Here is a 20774-nt window from a genome sequence, read left to right as displayed (position 1 = left end):
AACATATATAACAATCTCATGTCAAACGTCAGATTCTGTATCCCAGAAGAGTGGAACTGGGGATATTTCATCACGATCATTGTCTGCGTGTCGGACCCAAATCAAGGCTGTCGCCCGCCGTCTTCGTGGACAATAGCGACGGAAGACATCTTCGACAGTTCCTCGCGCTTCCTACTTCGGGGAACAATGAGGTTTAGGATCCTTCACTTGGATTTTGGGTTGTTGTGATCCGATCTGGGGTTAGAATTTTGCTCGCTGGCCCACGAAGAGTCGAGCGCCGAAATCGTAACCAGCTTCATCAGTGTCCGTGTCTTCCGGACGCTTAGGGGACGAGTTCTGACCGGCTGGATTTCCCATTCTATCGTAAATACTTAGAGAGTAATATGTGTCAGATTGCAGAGGGCAAGAAAGGTTTAGCAACGTGAGCGAAGCTCGAGACTGAATTTCGTTCTCTGCGGCGGCGAAGATCGTTCGATCTAGGGTGACCACACATACCGGCGGAGCCTCTAGGACCACGGATGGATGGGAAGCTGGTGAGGAATCCCCCTGAGGATGGGTGTAGTATCCTCAGGATTTCTATGAGAGTTCGAGTTGCCTCGGAAGATTTGCGAATCGAGAATTGAGACCACAAGAAAATGACAAGTCACCAGTTGAATAACGAGGTTATATTCGACTGTATTCCGAGCGAGCTTTGCCTGGCTTCTATAGGGGGAATCGAATGTAGACCTGCGAGTGTCAGATAATGACTACGACTTTCCCAACAATTTCCTTTCCGGTTCCTCTCTTCTTCTTGCTTAGCTTTATTTTGGAGGGCTCGCTTTGATTTTTGAGCGAGCGCACGCTCCCGTGCTGGAGGAGGCTGTTCCGACTCCGAATGTCCCTGGTCCCTGGCAATCCCGAGTCCATACATTAAGTCAAATTTGTCTGCTATCGCCCCAATATCAATTTGGGCTCTGAATTGTGTTTCCGAAATCGCCGATGAGGAGGAACGAGGCTTCTGGCGATGGATTCTGCCAAAAACGATACATGTTCGTGTGTCAGAGGGAATATTTTGGAACGCTGGTCGCAAGGAACGTCCATCGCCATGACAGCGATTCGAATTCCGGCGCCATGCCGTCAGCTGTTTTGGAAGACATCATTCTGTGTTTGTGATGGTGGTGGTCGGTGGTGAGTGGTCAGTGGTGATGATGGTGGTCGACGGATGTATGAGGGATAGAGTCTAGAGGGAGAGAAACTTCCCAGTCTCCGTGGAATCTCTCGTGGACATATGTCCCAACAAACTCACCTCTGCAACAGGCTTTAGGAAACAAACTAAAGGGTCGTCGGTGTTAGTTCAGAGTTTCGACAATCTGTTGGACTGAGCGGTGAGTTCGATCGATGTTCCGAACGGAAAATATCAGAATCGATGATTTCCCGTGCTCCGCTCTGCGTCGATTTGTATGAGGCATCTATGAGGTCCTAACGTAGGGACAGCGCTAGAAACTCCCGGAGCCGTGTCATCTCGGGCTCTTCGGGAATCGTTGACATATCATCCGGAACATTCATCGAACAACGCAGTCGGGGTTCTCCATGTCTTCCCGCTGACCATTAGTTTACATCTGTAGCACTCCCGGAATGCAGAATATGCATCGAAGGTCAAAAATGATCGAGAGATCCTTTCTTCGGAGCCTATGAACTTCAGGAGATGTTCTCCCTTGTTTATCGAAGAATCTCATCTTCCTTATGACCGGGGACAGATAGTTTTCAAGACTTGCAAAGACCTCGGTGCAACCGAGGATACGAGCTCGAAATCGCACGGAGAATCCGGGGGCTTGAGTGCTCGGTGTTCATTAGTTTTTTATGCCTCCCTGCTGACTCCGAGGTCTTGTGGGTTTTCCCCAAACGAGGGTCTATTGGTGGTGTCCGAATACTTGGCGCTCGATTCGAACCGAGAGCTGCGGGCTACGCAGAAATCCGTTCCCCCGGTAGTCCCGAGATTGAGAACGCTCTCTGGGAGTCGAATGATTTCGGACAATTGTTCACGAATCGCTCTAAGGTGCTCCTGTGTTCCGTTTATCGATCCGTAGCCTCCGAATATCGGGGCTCTCGCAGGAGCGTGGAACGATATCTGCAAACAGGAGTTGTGCTATTTGATCTTTCGCTGGTATCAAGGCTCACAAACGTCGACCGGTTCCGTTCGGCGTGATCATCTCGCAGGCGCGTGAAACTACAGCGAGGGCGAGAATAGATAAGTGTCTCATTTGACTACATCGAGCTCGACATGGTAGCGCTCCAAGGGAGCGCGGCTCTTTTCTCGGCTACGATTGTTTTCGCGCTCGAATCGTGGGATAGTTCTCTGATTCTAGTCGCGAAAAAAAACAGCATTCTGGTTCGAAATAAATTCTATGGGAACTTCTTGCGATGCCGTTTGTACGCACGAGCCGTAAGGACGCGACGGAAGTTGTCGTCATCCCGTGACACTGTTTCGCACCAAAGCGTGTTATAAGTCTTCATGGATGCTAAGGGCTTGCTGTATGTTCAGCCTTTGGCTGAGAGCCGTCGCTGACTGCAACAGAAGCTCCCTAATCCGACATATCCCATTAGGTCAGCAATTACGCTATCCGTGACGCGTATTTTGCAGGAGTCTTAGAGGGAACTCGATTGGGTAAATGTCTGAGGTCAGAGTGTGTTTCTGAAAGGGGGCGTTGTCCTTTGATGAGCTGTGTTCACATGGGCTGTGAGGGGCGTCCGTAATCCTGGAGTTTCCCTCGACCATACTCAGAAGTCGTAGTCGATACCTCGCCGCATAGACTAGGTTTGCTTGTTTTCAAGGAACAAGATTACGTGATCGAGCTCTGAAACTCTACGCTGAAAATATCATTTTCGCGATTTCTGTTGTCATCAGCTTTGCGTGAGTCCTCGATGGCGTCGATGATTCTCCAATCTCACGAGCGCTCGTTGTTCCAGTCTCAGCAGAGAATCGAAAGCTCGGGATCTCGAAACGGATTGCGAACTCTTCCGGTTGAGTCCGTCGACCCTGCTAACGACATGGAGGAATACGAGCGGGAACGGAGAGCCATTCAGAAGAATCTCCTTGAAGCTCTGAAAGAGGTAATGATTCCCTCGTGGATCGTAAAATTCGATCCGGCGTGAAAGATAACAGAGAGATGCTCGGAGCGGAATCTGGTCAGCTTCAATTAGCTTTCCCCGTCCCTCCATATAGTGTCAGACCCGCTTCGGCTCCGGACAGGAGCTCGCCACGGAGCGCGACGCTCGAGTTGTGATACTGTGCAGCTCCATCGAGAGGGCTCTGGGTCACGGTCTGAGACCCCATTCAGGATCGAAGCAGTCATCCCTGACGGACATGGTGAGTTTGTGTTCGAATCGTGTGGAGCGAACTCCATCCATGATGAGAGAATTTCGAACTTTATCGACTGCCGTTCTCTTTGCAGGTGCGTGGCCTCTTGCAAACCGATCCGCGCGGTTCGAGTGAGCTGTATAGCTTCATTGCGAGTTTTCTCACGAAGCATGAGCTTGAAAGGTATGGACACCGGCTTAATATAATTCTTAGTATCAGTCCGAGAATATTCGCGATCGAGCTCCTCAATAAAGTTGTTCATGGGGGCTCGACGTAGAGTCATCCCGAAATCCCTTCGGTTTTGACGGAGATTAAATGACTTGGGGTCCGCAAGTAGTCGTGCTCTCCCCGTTTCGAATTCCGCTCATGACGCTGTGGAGATCTTGATTTTGAGCGCTTTCTGCGTTGTTTAAGGTTCCAGATGTTGAAAAATGTTTCTACTGAGATCGGCAAAGCTCGAGCCTGGATTCGCTGCACTCTGAATGAACACACATTGGAGAAGTACTGCGGGAAGATGTTTGCTGCGCAGGAGAAACCCAAGCTGGAGAAATTCTACGAGCCGTGGGCTTTCATGAGGTGCTACGAACTTGTGTGATAGTATGATCGATGATCTCGCGTACGATCTCGCTTTTAACGGCCCTGATGATTCGGAGAGAAGCGCTCATCGGCCCTAGCCGGCGCAACTAAAGATCCGCTCGCCCTCTAATGGTCCTCGGATCCCGACGCTAAATCGAGTTGCTCTGATATTCCAGGGACGAAGAATTGTGCGCCGTGCTTGAGACGATCTCTCAAGGGATGAAAAGCATTCTCTTTGCGTTGAACGTCGACAGCATGAAATTGGATCCAGAGGAACCCGTCGGTCCAGCTGTGGAAGCGAGCTATAAAGAAGGTTCGGATTATGCCGTTGCTCGAACAAATGATATTGTCAGGAGAATCTCTTCATCCAGCTCCAAAGAAGAACGGCGGGAAGAAAAATAAGAGATTTTGTGTCTCGTAGATATCTCGGCTCCGGCACCTGTGATGGCCCCCGATGCCCGAGAATGCCAGATCAGGAGGAAGAAGAAAAAACCCACGTCTCAAATGGTAACTTTAGATAGTGCACCTTCCTCGATTGTTGCGAGTCCTGTCGAAGCTGGTGAAGACGCTTTCCTTCAGGTAGGTTGGACATCAATTGAGTCGGAGCCGCGGTAGCGAGTCCCCAGACTCAGTGCTGGATATCGAGACTTTCTATTCATCGCAGGCTTTCGGGAAATCTCCATCGATGAAGGCCGGTCTGACGCCCATCAGCGACTCGTTGGGACTCTCGTATGGGGATTTGATCCCGGTGAAGTTCGAGGAACAGACCGAGGGCGATGGTCAGAGTACCATCAGTGGGCGTAGCGAGCGGACAGTCTCGGTCAAGAGTAATGCTACGTCACTGTCAGAAGGTAAGATGGATCTCTCTGAGCAGCCTCTCCCCGCCGATCTCTAATGACAGCATCTCGAACCGGCGAGGCGGTACCAATGGCGTCTCATCTTACCGGAACGCTCATTGTTCCGTTTTCCTCGAAGGTGAATTACGGGAGGCGTTGGAAACATTAGTCGAGCGACGGAAACAATTGGAGTTGGAAATCGAGAGGCTGAAAGCTCAGCTATTGGAGGAGGGTGAGAAAGCCCGGCGATCCGAAGAGAAATTCCTTCGTGCCGAAAACAAGAATACTCATCTCAGCCGTGAATTAGAACAAGTCAAGAATCAACTGAAGAAATACGTTCATGCCGTCCAGATGCTGAAGGATGACGGGATCAAAGATAATGGTGAGTGAGAAGGGAAGTTTTTCGGCCTCTGGCGAGACCGCGTCCTTCTCAGCTGCTGGTCGTTGAGAGCCACGATTAAAAGGTAGAGACGTGAGCGGTGAATCCCTTGACGACCGTTGCCCTGATCGAGAGGATATGATCGGCAGCATCTCCCCGATTCTCCCGTAATACTGTGGATTAGGACGGTTGACACAGGTTCTCGCTCATCGTCCGACCAGAATGCCTCCAGTCGTCGAGTTAAGCACATAGCACCGTCCGCTGAGCAGGAACGCCGGGAACTTTTTTTGTGGTGTCACCGGGTGAGAACTCTCCTGGTGGAGAAAGTTTTCGACAGAAACCACCCCCGGAGTCCGAGAATGAACTTTCCGAATTCCCACCTGTCACTATACTTCAGTTCTTTTGCAACGTCACGATGAGGTCGCGACATGCTCTTCACCCTCATTCCTGGAGGGATCCCCCCTCCGTGTTGTTCTCGAAGAGCTGAGACCCACAAATTCGCTGATCTGTATTTCTCTTACTATCCTCAATTAGAGCTTCGATCATTGGAAATGTTACCGGAGAACTCTCTGGAGTCGAGCACTGCCTCCAACAACAGCATGGGCTACGCCGTCGAAGATCCCACAAACTACGAAGCCAAGCTTGTCCAGGTAATAAATAGTGAAGAGACGAGTGCATTTGTGATACCGCGCAACGCGAGGATATGGAGTTGCGTGATGCAATAGACTCTCGGACAGAACCTGCAGCTTCCTGCCTTCGCGAGTAGCGATCTTGCTGCATCGATATGGGTTCGGATTCGGGAAAATGCCGAGCGAGAGCCAATGAGAAGAGGCACTCATACACCTGATGCCATTCTTTACAATCGATTTGCCGTCCCAGGTCGCTGAAATGCATGCTGAGCTCATGGAATTCAATGAGCGACTCCAGAAACAGCTCGCCATGAAAGAGTCCACGATCAGACGGCTACGAGAAGAGCTCACAGACCTGAGGTACGATTATTCATTGCATTCGATCGCGGCCAACCTTCGTTCGGAAACATCCGACAAAATCCTTCGACCGACCCTGCGATATCAATGTCTGAGCAGATTTATCGAATTCCAGAGGTCCATTGGCTGAGGAAGACTCGTCCTCCGACACACATTCCGTGACATCTGATTACGACACTGCCTCACAGTTCAGACCCACAATCAATATATGGATTCCTTCAGCCTTCCTTGCTGGTCACGGCTCTGACGCCTTCCACGTATATCAGGTTGGGCTCATTCACCTCATCGATAGCTGCAGCTTCCTTCCCCTCGTCGGAAGCTCGGGTCGAGCCGCGCAAGTTCGAGGGAATTATCCGGAGCTAATTACAGATATACATCCGAATCGGCGAGGATGAATGGAACGTTTACCGACGATATTCGCAATTCTACTCTCTCCACAAAGCTTTATCGAAAGGCCAGAGTGTGTTCAACTCATTCGATTTCCCTCCAAAGAAGAGCCTTGGCAACAAAGATGCGAAGCTCGTCCAGGAGCGGAGGAAACGTCTGCAACGGTAGGATCTCCGTGCCCCGCGGAGTGACCGATTTCTCGTCGGGAGGTGCTTGAGAGTCAGCACTCGGATCTGCTCCTTTCTGACTCCTGAATTCTTGGAGATCGGCTGGCTTTCGATTAAAGGCAAATCTTTGCAGATATCTCCGATGCGTGATCAATTGGTTACTTCAGGGGAATTCCCGATTATCTCAGAATTCTGATAAGGCCACTCTGATCGAAGTGATGCCTTTCTTCGGTGATCGAGACCAAGCCCACGTCCGCCGACGAAGATCGCCAGTTCGACGCGCGCAGGAAGCCCAATCGTATTACAACGGACTCTAGTTCTAGCAAGATGCATTCAAGCCACACATATTCGAAGACTGATAAAACCCTCCTGACAAGGGAGATGTGCCGGATGCTCTCGAGATCCGCGCGGAGGAATCGTACGGCACAAGTCTGTGTTGATGCTTGTTGATCCTGAATGGTAGCGGTACCTTTCGTCAAGTCGTTGTACCCGAATTCCAGTCGTTTCTGCTTGGCTGAATCCAGGAGGCATTCCGAGATGGCATCGGGACGGTCAGCTTGAACGATATTCGTGGAGCACCCATCGAGCACGAGACTGACATGATGTATGGCGAGAACTGTCTTCAACGTTGTATTTAGTCGTCTCCTCTTGTAGATTGATTCATTCCACCCTTTCTGGTTCCCTGTCGGAGCTATGGCGCTCACAGGTTAGGTTCTACTTGAGTTCAAAAGCTTATCTTGAGTCTCGCTCGTCTAGATTCAAGCACCACTACATGTAGAGATATTTGATTTAGCATCCGAGGCCCATGAGTGATGATGCATGTTCCTGAAATCAATGATATCCGGATCTGTCAGGTGTAGGATACCGTCTATGCAGTCACAGGATTTCATATGAGAGAAACTAGCCTCCTTCCCTCGTGTTCCTTATACGTACTCATATCGAGGGAGACAGTTCTAAATATCTCGATCCTGGGCTCCTCATACTCCGATTCTCGGGAGTGATCGAAGAATATTGTATCGCTGGAATTGGTTGCGGTAAGGGCGGAAATCAAGACCAAATTGATTTATACTCTTTCTAAATGTAAGTGGATCGTTCTCGACACGATTTTCTGTGATACTCAATTACTTTGGCTAATAAATTTAAAGAATCGAGCTCCGGCTCTGATTCTATTTACCGAAGGCGGTCCTGCTTTTAGCCTTAGAACAGCCGACGAGAGTCCCAGGTGGGGTGATTCTATTCATTGCAGACTCTCTTTTTCTATTATCTCCAAAATTAGGCTTACGAGAAGTAGACTTTCGAACGTCAAGTCACTCAACGCACGAGGGTTACAAGGATCCAGGAAAAATGTTTCCTCGTCGTTGGCCATTTTCCAGGCCGGCAGTGGGCCATCAGTCGCGGAAGTCCACAGACGGAAGACTACAACTCCGATGACCAACGGTATCTTTCCACGAAGGGGGAAATATTTGCCGAAAAAGATGACATATATCGAGCGGCGTAACTGATTGACAGCTAACGTCGCTCATTCAAGAAGCGCTCTATCGCGTACGCTTTTGTTCACCTGTGCGTCCTTCAGCCAGACGTGAGGAAACGGATGCGAATGGATTGATTGCGAACGCAACACGGACTGTTGGATAAGCGAGCTGGTCCCAAGCGGCAGACTGAGGCATCGACAGAACCTTCGACTGTGTGACCAGAAGAGGTACACAAACAATGTTTGTGCCTCCCGATAGTATTCATATATGTATTTATGAGTGTTCGTCGATGTGAAGCATCAGAATTCCATTCCCGGACGCGTGGTACCAACTCTTCGTAGACGGTAGTCTACGAAGATAGGCCCGAGCGAACTTCCCCTGACCCTGGCCCCTCACAGAAGTGTCATCCGGAGCTATGAGAAGGAGGAAAATATTTTTCATCCTTATCTTGTCTCTTTCCTGCTAGTCGTGGATCTATTGTATTGTTCACCCATCATAACTCCACACCGTCGCTCAAACACACGCAAGGCTGTCGTCAATTCCGCTGACGAGATCAGAAGATGCTCGAGGGGAGACGTTGCTGTTTCCGGTGAGCGGCGTTGCAGAATCGGCAACGCCACGATCAGAAAGCAAAAGTCTTCGTCTTTTAGGGTTTCCGATTGCGTGTGCGTCCGAACGCACTTTCAGCTTCATTAAAGCCTTTCTGAACAGAAATCCGTTTACCTACTCTTTCAAACAGGGAGACGAAGGCGAGGAGAAGACGAGAGAGCGATGGCGACCAGGACGACCCTTCTGTCTGAAGACAAGCTTCGTCTCCGGAGTCGGCTGTTTCACGCGCTGCCTGCTCGCTGAGCGGCTCGCCGACAGTCTGGTCGAATCTTTTGCCTGTGGCCGAAGTCGCGTTCCGAACTGGGTCACTCAGCGCAGCGGTTGGCAAGAGGGAAAATCACTTTCTCTTCAGACGAACGGACCAACGGTGAAATCCCGCTGCCGCCGCCGCTGATGCCGCTGCAGACTTCAAGCCCACGGCTCAGCTTTTCACTACTCGTGTCCGCAGCTGCAATAACAACAGGAATACCTTGAACTGCAAGAGGTCGACTCAGAGGTGAGTTTCCGTCCTCGGAGGCGATTCGGAATCGGTCGTGCCCTGGCCGAGAGAGACATGGGGAACCGAAGTGAAAATCAGGAATCCGGATCGAAGTGTTTGAACCAGATTTTCGCTCCGTGTGAGGGAAATTCTCGATGGACTCATCCGAATGATGAAAGTCCGTGTCGGCGTTGCATCTTCGGCCTCAGATGTACCCTGAGATAAAAGTTTTAGGGAGTCTGCGGAGTCTTGATGGAGGAGCTTTCTCGGATGATCGAAGTTACATCGTAACTGTAACTGCGGCCTCAATTGCGATACTTGGTTGGGAAACTTGTGTCTGTTCGAAAGCGAGCATCATGATCCGGCGCCAGATTCCTATTTCGACACAGCTCCGACCGCGAGTCTCGCAGAAGAACAGTTATCTTGGAATCGGTTGTCGCTGCGCGTAGCGAAACCGAGGACCAGGTTAAGCCTCTCTGAGGTCGGATTCTCCATACGTGTTTTTTTCCACACAGACGAACAAGTGCGAGAAGTTTCGACGGTCGCATGCAGGCCGGAAAACGCTCCTCATCTAGCGAAGCAAAAGATTACGGTGCCCCTATTCAGACCATGAGTGAAAGTTTGGAATTACGCCAAGCGACACACTTCGAGACGGAGCGATGACGCCCATGTTTTCCACAGTCCGAGTGGCATCTCATTTGCAAGCAAGTCGCCTGACGTTCTGGCAGCGGAAATCGACGTGAGTCGTCTCAATTCGGAAGCTGGGTGACATGCTCGATTCTGGTGATGCGCTCCCATACCGAATTCGAATTTTGACGATCCCTTCGACTGAGCTCCGAACCTCACGCAATCGACGACGGGAATGATAGCTGACGATATTCGAGCGCTGAAACCCCGCACAGAAATGATGCCCAGAAATTTCGAGGCTTCAGACAGATCGTGGGTACGCTGATTTACTGGGAATCGGTACCTTCCTCTGTATGGCACATCTAGTCCACCGAAGCGCGATATAACCACTGTGGTTGTTCCTCGAGGTTCTCCGTCGACTCCCCAGAGCAGAGACGTTCATTTTTGCATTGGGATTCACTACGCCGAGAGATAGTCCGCTCCAAGGCGAACCGTTCCGGAAACTACGACCATAGTAATTTCCCGCAACCTTATACGGTATCTCTGAGTAAACGAAGCGACTGTGAGCCTATGGCAATATAGCTTCAATAACTGAACCAATGATTTCGCAGACCTTTCTTGGAGCCGGGAAGTTCGGATCAAGTAACTCGAGAAATACTTAACAAATGCCCATTCCGCAGGTGTGAACAGATCATGCAAACACAGTGAGAACACAGTGTTAAATTCCTGGGCAATTTCCCGACCACCGGGCCCTATCCCCATCGATTGGATACTCTCCCATTCGGGAATTGAGGGAAAAATTTGTGAAACCGTCAGCGTGAATCGACGATGTCCGACCTCCCCGCTCCTGTGAGAATTGTCGCTGAGAGTGAATTGGGTGAAACGGTGACCAGGAGGAGGACGGAGCTCAAGAATCTGCGACGGATGATAAAAGAAAGCGGCGAGGCCGATTTCCAACCACGGACGGATGAAGCCTTTTTGTTGAGATTTCTTCGGTGCAGAAAATACGATTCCGAGAGAGCGTACAAGGTATGTATTTACACTCCTCTGCTTAAGCGCGAGTATCAAACCTTGAAACTTGAACGCTAAACTTGAACGAGCGTCCCGCGACGTCAGCAGTTCGGAACCACTCCTTTCTCCCATCCGTTCTATTGATTCATCCCCTCCTACATTCCACAATCACCGGAGGATCGCCTATCACTGCTTCACAGTCGCTCAGGTCCAGCTTGTTTTCACTCGGGGCGACTATTACGGTCCAGCGCCTGGGCTAGAGTTTCCGATCAGTGCAACAGGCGGTCCATTTTCGGATCCACGCAAAAATCCTTGTGGTCTATCGGTGGGCCCGAGAGATCGCTGTGAAGAAACCCTTTTATCGGACGAATACGATTCAGTAGCGCCGGGGTTTCGAAACACGTGAAGGTCTTGTACCGGTCACGCGGGTCGGCGCCTATTAGACATTGAATGGAGCTCCCCAGCGTGAAATATGTCGGTCCGGATTCTCAGAGTTTACACCGTGACTAGAAATATCCCGTCAATGCAGTGTTAAAGTTTCGCACCTCGATCGGTCGCGGATCGCTCCCTCTTGTCCATGTTTTCATATCTGGTCATTCTCTGAAAGCATTTTTTTACGGACTTCAATTCAGGCGGACGATTCGAGCGGAAATCGTGGCCGGCTCCGTTATGTGGATTCGGCGATCTCAAGTTATTTCTACAAACATGAAAATTCAGATATATGCCAAATAAATTAACGGGATATCTGGGTTTGGCCAGGTTTTGAAGAACTATTACCGGGTCCGCGCCAGTCATCCGAACATCTACGGAGAATTCTATCCATCCGCCCAGAAAAACACCATCGATAGGAACCTTCAGACCATCCTTCGAGGACGGGATCGTCAAGGCTGCGCAGTCTTCATTTTCAAAGGTTCCCAAACAGTTTACCAGCATGATCTCCCCCCTCCTCGCGATGGATCAAAATCGCGGGGACGATATTTATCCTTATGAGCCTTCGTCATGAAATCGCCGGTCGACCTGTGATTATCCATTTCTGGACATTGACATGATGTTTGCCGACATTGTATCCTTTGACGCTCTCATTCCATCGTGTAGGAGGCCTGTGGGACCCCAAGTCCACCAAGTCAGAGGACATCTTCAAGTCAAACGTATTATTTCTGGAGCAAAGCATCCAAGATCCTGTCACTCAGGTATGAATAACTAAGGGTATAATGATAATAATCGATAAAATAAGCTCCCATCGCTGATCGTCGGGGCTGACTGATCGATGGAGCAATAGATAGATCAGATTCTGCGGCTCGATTATGTTGCTCTCCTGGGTGCCTGATTGAATTTCAAACTTTAGGTCAACGGGATCTGCGCGATTATGGACATGAAGCACTTCGGACTCCTGCAATTGAGACACAGTCCCCCTGCACACCTCCAGAAGGTTAATTTCACTCAACACGCGTTCGGGTTTTGCTCCGAAGGATACCGGAGATTTCCACAGCGAGAATTCGAGGCATCCTTCCCTGATAGCATCGAATCTTGACTTTACAGGTCGTGCAGTTGATCCAAGACTGCTTCCCCGCGCGATTCAAGGCAATTCACATAATTCATGAGCCAACTGTTTTCAGCTTACTTTTCAGCATCGTCAAAAGGTTCGTGAAGCACCTCGTACCGCCATTGATTCTAATAATTAGGCTGTATAATTATTGGTATTTATTATATCGTAGTATTTGTCGCTATGATAATTAATAATCATAATTGATACAAATCATCTGTCGAGTAGGAAATATCTCGGGTTGAACCCTTGCAGGTTCTTGAGCACCAAACTGCATGAGAGAATCCACTTCCACGGCCACGACTACTCGTCCTTGCACAAACACATCCCCGCGTCCGTTCTCCCCGCCGAGTATGGCGGTGATCTTGGTCCCATGGATAATAGCGAATTCTTCAAAACTATGCTCAGTCAAGATGAACAATTCAAAAACGATATGACATTTGGCTACCGGAAGAAAAACGAAAGAGCTGATAACATTTTCGCAGATTCAAGTTAATCCGGTACCCTCGGAGATGCTTTCGATTTTGTAGATATAGTTAGGAAATGCTATGGAATTGCACTGTGACGACGCCTGTATCGTCGCCCAGAAACACGTACCCCCACGTGAAGATGTGGGATTCGATCTTTTTAATCTGCTTGCACTGGATTCTTGTCGTGCACTCCAAACAACTCACGGCTTCCTTCCGGCTCCGAATCGACATCGGATTGTCCCCGATGATCAAGTCATGAGGTGATAATCTCGCTGAAAATCTTGCCGGAATAAAATAAAAAACAGACCCACATGTAAAAATGGTAAGCTGCTTCTTGTATCATGGACGATGGGTGGAGAAGTTTGCGTGGATCCTCAACCTCGAGGAGCATCGATTATGATCGGGAATGTGAGTTGAGACTGAATCTTGTTAGGGATTATCTTCCGGCAGGGATTGCGTGGGGCTCAGTCCAACACCAGTAGCACCATTGAATGATCAGCCCCTAAGCCCCAGATAACTCCTTCGGATTCATCTGTACCAGCTGGAAATGTCGATATAGAACATGGCACACCGATGTTTTCGATGATTCGGCGGGCCCCACACAGGGATTGGCCGTGGCCGCGACCCGCGACCGGCAAGTGACGAGATTGGAGCTAGCTGGAAATGTGAGAGGCGCACCCGACTGAGGAAGTGGCTTCAATGGGGCTAAAGCTTAGTGTGACCAAGTCCATAACTTCGCTCTGGACTTGTCAACTCCAGAATCCAGATCTCGTGGAGTGAACTTGGAGGCTTCACTGCTCCACTGCTTCACTCGAGCGATGGATAATAATCGAGTCACCGTCGAGGAGTTCCATATTCGAAGCTGTTCGTGGAGACGCTCAGGCCGCAGCCAGCGGATTCCTACAGACACATCCGATACTCCCGATCATTCTGGGTCTCGCAGCGTCTCGGCCTACTATCGTATTCGAGAAGGTGACCTTGATGTATGTACACGTGGAAACACAGCCTTTTGATCTGAGTGAGAGCCTCGATGGATTCGAACCTCCACACAATTCGGCTGACGGAAAGCCAACCTTCGCAAGACGCGACCCGCGTATACGTGTCCCAGAGAACTCGTGAGACTCGGCATGATATTTCCGCCGCGTGAGGTCCAGCCCGAGCTGACCTATAGGAAGGTAAGTTCCGGCACGTGCGGCTCTGGATCAAGGAGTCAAGCAGAATTTCCAACGCAAAAGTTTCGCTCGTAAACAAAGCATGAAAGAGACGGAGACGAATTCTCGAGGCACTGGAAGTGGTCGTTTGCGAGATGTGCTGGACGTCTCACATTCTATGTTGAATACAGCAGTAATGGACTCGGCTGAACTTTTCCACGACGGTGACGAGCTGCGTTCGTCGTATATGAGTCGACCGAGTCGGCTACAATGTTCCGAAATCTTCAGCGACTCCGAAATATGCTAGCTTGAGGCAAATTATTTTCTTAATGAGAGAGATGGCTGACTTGGGGAACGACGCGATGCTCCATACCACTAGCTCGTGCTCCGTCTCTATTGACCAGGCATCGGAATCAGCGCTGAGATTTCCGGAGAGCCGCGCCGGAGAGAATGTATGAGAACTCCCGGATCTCTCCCAACTTGCTTCTGAGGTCTATGGAACGTGATTGGCACGACAAAATTTGTAAATTTCACTTTCGAGCTCGAAAAGGGGAAGCGATAATGCATAATATATGTGGCTCTCTCCTGTCTGGATCCCTCTGCGAAAAATCCGTCACGAGGCAGCGGGGACGCTACGCCTCCATCCGGTCGCCCATATCATGAATGAATAGTAGACCCTCCTTTGATTCCATTATCCGTTTATGAGCGGCGCACGATTCGTCACGTCCTTCCCGTCCTCTCAGTCAGTGATACCATTCGTTCCGGATCCTCCGAATGGTCAAATGCGCCACTTTGACCCGGCCACTTTGAAACGGCATTCCCTGCGGGATTGCGGTCTCGCCGGACATGCTGATCTGCTGTTCCCGAGGTAGTCAGCACGAAGTCAATTTCCGATTCGATCCGCTGACCGACCGACCGACCGGCCTTCCGACGAGTTTCCATACGAGTTGCCGAGTGGGGAGAGGGGCGAAAGTTAGTAATTGTATGTATAATATACAAGGTTATGTGCATCAACGCCGGTGGAACGAGAGGAAAAACGGCAGCAGACGGACTCCCCGGTTCGCTTCCGGGTCCTTGGTTCATTATTGATCGCGACCAACTCTGCTGAGGCTGTTCATGAGTATTAATCTACCATTAGCAGGATCCGACCTGGTAATCGGAAGCCGGCAACGCTTTCTCTCCGACGACTCACCGCAGCTACCGTGAAGCCTGTGTCTCAGACGAGGAAGATTTGTTCCCGATCACCGCAAGGGTTGTCCGACCGTCAAGTGCAATTCTCGGAATGGGAATATGATCAAGACATTCCTCCAACGCTCCTCGGAAGCCTGAGGAAAACGGAAGGCTTGCAATGTTATGTATGAGTATTAGCTGCAAACAAGGAGAACCCCGAATATGTAGTGTGTTCACCTTGCTCTTCACTCCACACAAGCATGGCATGACAATATCACGAACTTATGAGGTATACGTTCGAGGCCTCGGTTCGATAGAATGCGCTCGTACGAGCTATACGGACTATGAAGAGTCAAGGGGCAACGTAGAAGTCGGTCATGACGAGGACAATTCCTCGAGAGCTCTCAAACGGATGGCTGCTCTCCGCAGAGAGCAAGCAGCATTCTGAAATCGCCTTACGTGCCCGAGCGGGAGCGATGGCCCGCGGACGACATCCGATGCACCAGCATGAATCCTCCAAAGGACATTGATCGGGAGTCCATGGAGCTGAGTCCTCGCAAGTAAACGAGTTCTTTCTGGAGATTCGAGAAAGCACTGAGCTCCGGGAACGTTTCGTGAAATACTTCGACGTTTGATAGATGTCCCCGGACCAAAACGGCAATGAAGCACAGATCGCCAGTCCGACGGGGATCGGGTTCTTGCAATTCTATAGAGTTCTTCAGAGACAGTTCAGACTTCTGATTCACCCTAGTCCCACCCTGGTCCCCCTTCTTGCGTTGGAGGTCAACAGGACTTGGCACCTACGTAAGCATTTCATCGGAACGAAGCGATCTCGTCGGGCTAAACAAGCTCCTCGAATCTCGAATCTTTTCTCTAGCGGAGAACAAAGGCCCTCTGAGCGTCCAATGTCGAGAATTGAAACTCTACCTCTGTCCCTCAGGGCCACGGACTATGATTTTGCCGGCGCTCCGACAATTCCACATGAAATGATACAGAGACTCACGAGATCAACTTTTCCGTGCAGAATCTGTGCTTGGTTCCGTTTGCGTTGTCAGAGTGACCTACTATCAACAAACCTGATTTTTGCCAAGCTTTCGCTTTCTACGCGTTTCGGGATTTCATCCAGAAGAGATATGGTCTCGATCACCGGAGGAGAACCAGACTTCAATTCGCGTTGGGGAAAAGAGAGCACATGAGGAAGTTTTCGCAGGAGACATTGAGTCAATCCACCCCTGAGAGCCCATTAGGCCGCTCAGCGAGAATTGTTCTGCGAAGAGCTCCAAAAATTCCCTCGAGGAAAATTCGATCCCCGGGAGAGCAAGGTTTACCGTCATAAAATTTATTGTGCTGAAGAGAGACTAGTTCTCCTAGCCGTGATAAAGAGAATTTCGAACGCCGGCTCAGAAAACCAATCCATACGAGATGGATGTTACAAGCGAACTCATCTTCTGGTCGGCGATGAAGACGCGACAAGGTGCGGAGAAATTGGAACAGCGGAGAAAATCAGGTGAGTGGCGCTCCAATGAGTTTCAAAACTTCATTCATCCGACAATCGAAATGGGCTTACGGAAAATCATGCTCGGGAGCGAAGAATGATTGAGACGCGACTTCTTAGATTCGAGCACTCTGTACGATGTACGTGAATTCCTGGGGGACAATTTGAAGCTCTATTGAGTTCTGAAGATCAAATCAAATCATTGAAGCACAGACCCCACTGAGAGCTCTATCGTGCGGACCGTCCGTCCGGCCGGCGAGAGCCCTACTTCGCGGCGAACAATGGGCACGCACAATAGGAATTCCTCGTCCAATCCTGCGAAGTGAGCGCAGGTGGATCAAGGACCTTTGTCCCATGCATTCGTTCCGCACTTCCGATCGTCCGTCCGATCAGGAAAAAAAGAACACTCGATGAGCGATTCAATGTCCAGATCGTCCGTTAGGGGTCTGACCGATAATTCGATGTTCGGGTGGACCAGCTTCCTGAGTGAGTATGAAGACCTGCTGTGTGCTACATCGCAGAAGCGTCATCGCGAAACGTCACCGTGTAGGTATACTTCGATTCCTTATATCGCGTAAGGAACTTGCGGCGGCACGCTTAGAGCGGCGAGAAATCACAGCCCCGATCAATCGTCGGGGGTTCACGTGGTAAGCGAAAGCCGAGCGATTCAGCCTTCCGATGAGTTGATTGCCCTGCTGGCAAATTATGGGTCAATGTCCCCACCCCTTGGGAGCACTCACGACGATGCAGCTTCGGATCAGCCCGTCGAACGCGACGAGTTTTAGGAGCGCAAAAATTTATTTTCAAGCTTGAGACTCGGGTCATGTCGACCCTGGTCAAGGCTAAGTGCGAGGAAGATGGGGAGTAGCTCGCAAGACATTTTTTCAATCTCGTATATCTATCTCGAAAGATTTCTCGCTGGATCCTCTTTCACGTACCTATATGCCAGAAAGGACGAACCGAGCGATCATCTGAGCTGCGGTATCCCGCAACTCGGAACCGCCTCGAGGAATCGGGCCGGAGCCTTGTCGCCCGAGCTTAAGCGCCGCGCCCTTTTTCCATCCCGGCTTCCTCGAGATTCGAATGAGCTAGCTAGGATTCTAGAGGGATCTGGCGAACGGCTGACTCATTGTGGGATGGACCCGGATGATGATCCATGTATATTTTTCTTACGGGGACGGGTCAGGCAACCGAAGCCCCGCCATGGATCCTTGATAGGATAAGACTCCGGATAGGCTTCGGCTGTAATGACAGAGAAGGTGGAAAAGGTACACAGCCATTCGACAGGAGAAGGTGTCGTGCTTGTCCTGCATTAGCTGGGGTAGGAAGGCAGAGAAAGGGAGTAGAAACACCAATGGTTGACTTAGCTGAGAAAGTACGTGGTTGTGCCAGCTAGAGCTAGGTCTACGGGTCCTGCCCGAAAGGAGCATTAGTTAATGTTCTATGTCGGGCTTTTCTTATGTTCCTTCTCCTTTCTAGTTTACAGGGTGCCCGCGTGCCTTTAATGCACCGGCCGGCCGGGAGGGATCCAGTCTCTTCATCTCGTCGCGTCGTCTCGCGATAGCCATAACGCAGGTTCATCTGCTATCCCTCCGATGTCACAGCAGTGTCGTCCCCCTCTCTCTCGAGATGGATTCAGATTCTCGACCACGTTGAACATTCTGCGCGGGAAGAGCGCGGGCAGCGGCCGGATTTCGACGTTTGGGGTAGGGGATGGCTTCATCGCTTCCAAAAGCTCGACCTTCCGGAGCCGAGGAACTCATCCGTGTAGTCTGGGGAATTCATTGCTGTGACATTGCTTACACGGATTGATCCATCATGGAAATCGAAAGCCACGGAGTAGAGTGAGTATATACTCAGTCAGACAGCTTTTACGGAGCGACCTAATTTTCGAGTGGGTACAGGAGGACACAGCCAGGAGCGAATTGCAGGATTCTTGTGAAAAGTATCGCATTGGAGGGATCGGCCCTCTGGGGCGCCAAATCGAAATTCTCGCTCGGAATCCCCCGACCTGAAAGATCATATTGAGCGAACAGCACCCCTTGGATTCTCCAGCCCTGGAATGCTGTCGAACGATGATATTACGATTCCGATTCCGGATGTATGTTCCCGACCGCATGCGACGGAGTTCTCAAATTCCGGGGACGGAATCCGAAGCGCTTCCGGGTTGATTCTGAGCTCCTCTTGCTCGGATGTTAGTGGCGCGGTGCTTCCGCAGACTCATTTTTTTGTTTGTTTCGCGTTCGCCGTCTCCGCCGGCTTCGAGATCAGACATTGTTTCTGTTGTACAAGTCAAGTTGAGGATTAGACGCTTCCGCACCCCCGCGACATCTTACGAGTCCATGGGTATGACAGAAGGACACGCGTCGCCAGGCGACGCGTGTTCTCCGGCAATACTTTGTGGGAAGACTCTCCGCTGACTGCGCCTCGGGATCCGGGAATTCAGCGACTGAATCAAGCCCGGAATCGCTAGAAGTAGCAATACCTCGGAGAATTATTGAACTTATTGAATCTTTTGGCTTTCGAAAGGCTCAGAGAAAATCAAGGTCGCAGAGAGAGATCCCGGGCCCGGGGGGAAATTCGGTCGTGGGCCCCTCTCGATCATGGTCTGCGATCTGTCACTAGAAAAGTGATATAACAAATGGGTAAGAGCAGCAGTTCCTCTTTCATGCATACTTCAGAAAGGGGGAAATTTAAGACGGAGACTAAATCGTTAGACTAAAGCCTGAGCTAGGGACCCCTCCGGAGACTCTGGGCCCGGGGAAAAAAGTCTTGGTACCCCCTTCTCGTCGGCCCCGGAGAGAATAAATCCCTTCGCTTTATGCTTATTTGAAGTCATCGGAGTAGAGAGATACATAACCAAAGACTACGGATCGTCTGCTCGGCCTGGGACTGACATATCTCAACATTCGGAAGCGGGAGTGGCGTTACACAGCCTTCTCTGTGTTTGCAAGTGTGCCTTGAACTTCGCAGATTGGATCAATTCTTACATGTCGATGGAATGCTTACAAAATACAATAAATCAGATTGGATAATAATCTTTGGACCTAAGGTTCTGTTTTCCCCGTTGTCCGCGGAACGATACCCACCTCCACGAAATGAACCTCTGCGCCTGCCGGGGTCATGATCGGAGAGAACTCCTTCCTCGAAGATGTTGTTGCTCCGAAAGCCGGGGGATGGGAGCGGGAGGCCGCGCGAATTTCATAAGTTGTGGAGCTTCTCGCAGCGATTTCTCTGTCGGATCACGCAATCGCCGAGGAGCGAGATGCCCATTCAGCGCGCGATTATGGAATGCAACGCATGTGAATCGTAGTGATGAATGATCGTTGGTCGCATTCGTGATTCGTCCCCGAAACAACTCGTCAGCCCTGACGAGCAACCGCTGCCGAGGTCCGATAATTCAGAAATCTTCCGCCGACAGTTCGAAGGCACAGATGAAGAAAACGTTGGCGAACGGAGTACCTGGCTGGAGTTTCGAAGGAAGGAAAGGAAATTCTCTACATGTTCTCACCGGGGGGGTTCCGAACCACGTGCTCGGAGCTCGCATAAAATCCGCGGGGAGGTGTGCCGAAGATAAGAGGAATGAGCTGGCCGAGGTGGTTTATTCATTGCATTCTTCCCACGCTTACCAGATTCGATCTTGTGGAAAGTCAGGTGCGAGAGAGCAAACGAGAGTCTGACTTTGGGGAGGGATGTCTAGCCGTGGCCAATACCCGTCAGCGGACACGATGGCAAGCAGCCAAGTCTGCCACCTAACTCACGACCCCTCGCTATTGGCTGAAGTTTGTCTAAGGGAGTTCTCGAATTCTACTCGATCTAGGCTCGGCCCTCGACCTGAGGAACACGCGCGTATAGCCGGTGACCCATGAAAATGCGTGTTCAGGTTCAAGTCTATGCCGAGACGGGGCTGCAAGGAATAATTTGTCCACCAGAGAAGGCCCCTGTTCTTGGACGAATTCCCCAGTTGTCGGATCTCGGAGCTCGAATGGATCGAGATCCGATCTCTGAAAGAGGTGACTCTCTTCACAAAGCAAACCTCGTGTCACGTCCTCGGATGTTCAAGATGCTGGTGTCAGCTTC

General features: G+C 50.5%; 2 protein-coding genes across 2 annotated transcripts; both read left to right on the top strand.

The window, feature by feature from the left end:
* The first annotated feature begins 1153 nt into the window (after nt 1–1153).
* LOC100898221 (sorting nexin-29) lies at nt 1154–7249 on the top strand. The gene is made up of 14 exons (XM_018640781.2): nt 1154–1364; nt 2947–3090; nt 3203–3346; nt 3432–3520; nt 3752–3913; nt 4090–4226; nt 4335–4492; nt 4578–4764; nt 4889–5131; nt 5663–5778; nt 6008–6117; nt 6230–6380; nt 6484–6665; nt 6802–7249. The coding sequence occupies exons 2-14, from the start codon at nt 3028–3030 to the stop codon at nt 6983–6985; spliced, it is 1926 nt and encodes a 641-aa protein (XP_018496297.1). The 5' UTR covers nt 1154–1364; nt 2947–3027; the 3' UTR covers nt 6986–7249.
* Nucleotides 7250–9180: 1931 nt separating this feature from the next.
* LOC100898082 (alpha-tocopherol transfer protein-like) lies at nt 9181–13088 on the top strand. Its single transcript, XM_003746693.2, has 7 exons — nt 9181–9245; nt 10535–10883; nt 11625–11775; nt 11961–12055; nt 12211–12294; nt 12405–12505; nt 12664–13088. Exons 2-7 carry the CDS (start codon nt 10683–10685, stop codon nt 12902–12904), a joined length of 873 nt encoding a protein of 290 aa, XP_003746741.1. The 5' UTR covers nt 9181–9245; nt 10535–10682; the 3' UTR covers nt 12905–13088.
* The last annotated feature ends 7686 nt before the right edge of the window (nt 13089–20774 follow it).

Source organism: Galendromus occidentalis, unplaced genomic scaffold, assembly GCF_000255335.2.
Source record: "Galendromus occidentalis unplaced genomic scaffold, Mocc_1.1 scf7180000077500, whole genome shotgun sequence".
NCBI classification, from domain to species: Eukaryota; Metazoa; Arthropoda; class Arachnida; order Mesostigmata; family Phytoseiidae; genus Galendromus; species Galendromus occidentalis.
The sequence above is the reverse complement of the archived record's forward strand: the minus strand, read 5'-3'. Positions and strand labels throughout refer to the sequence as shown.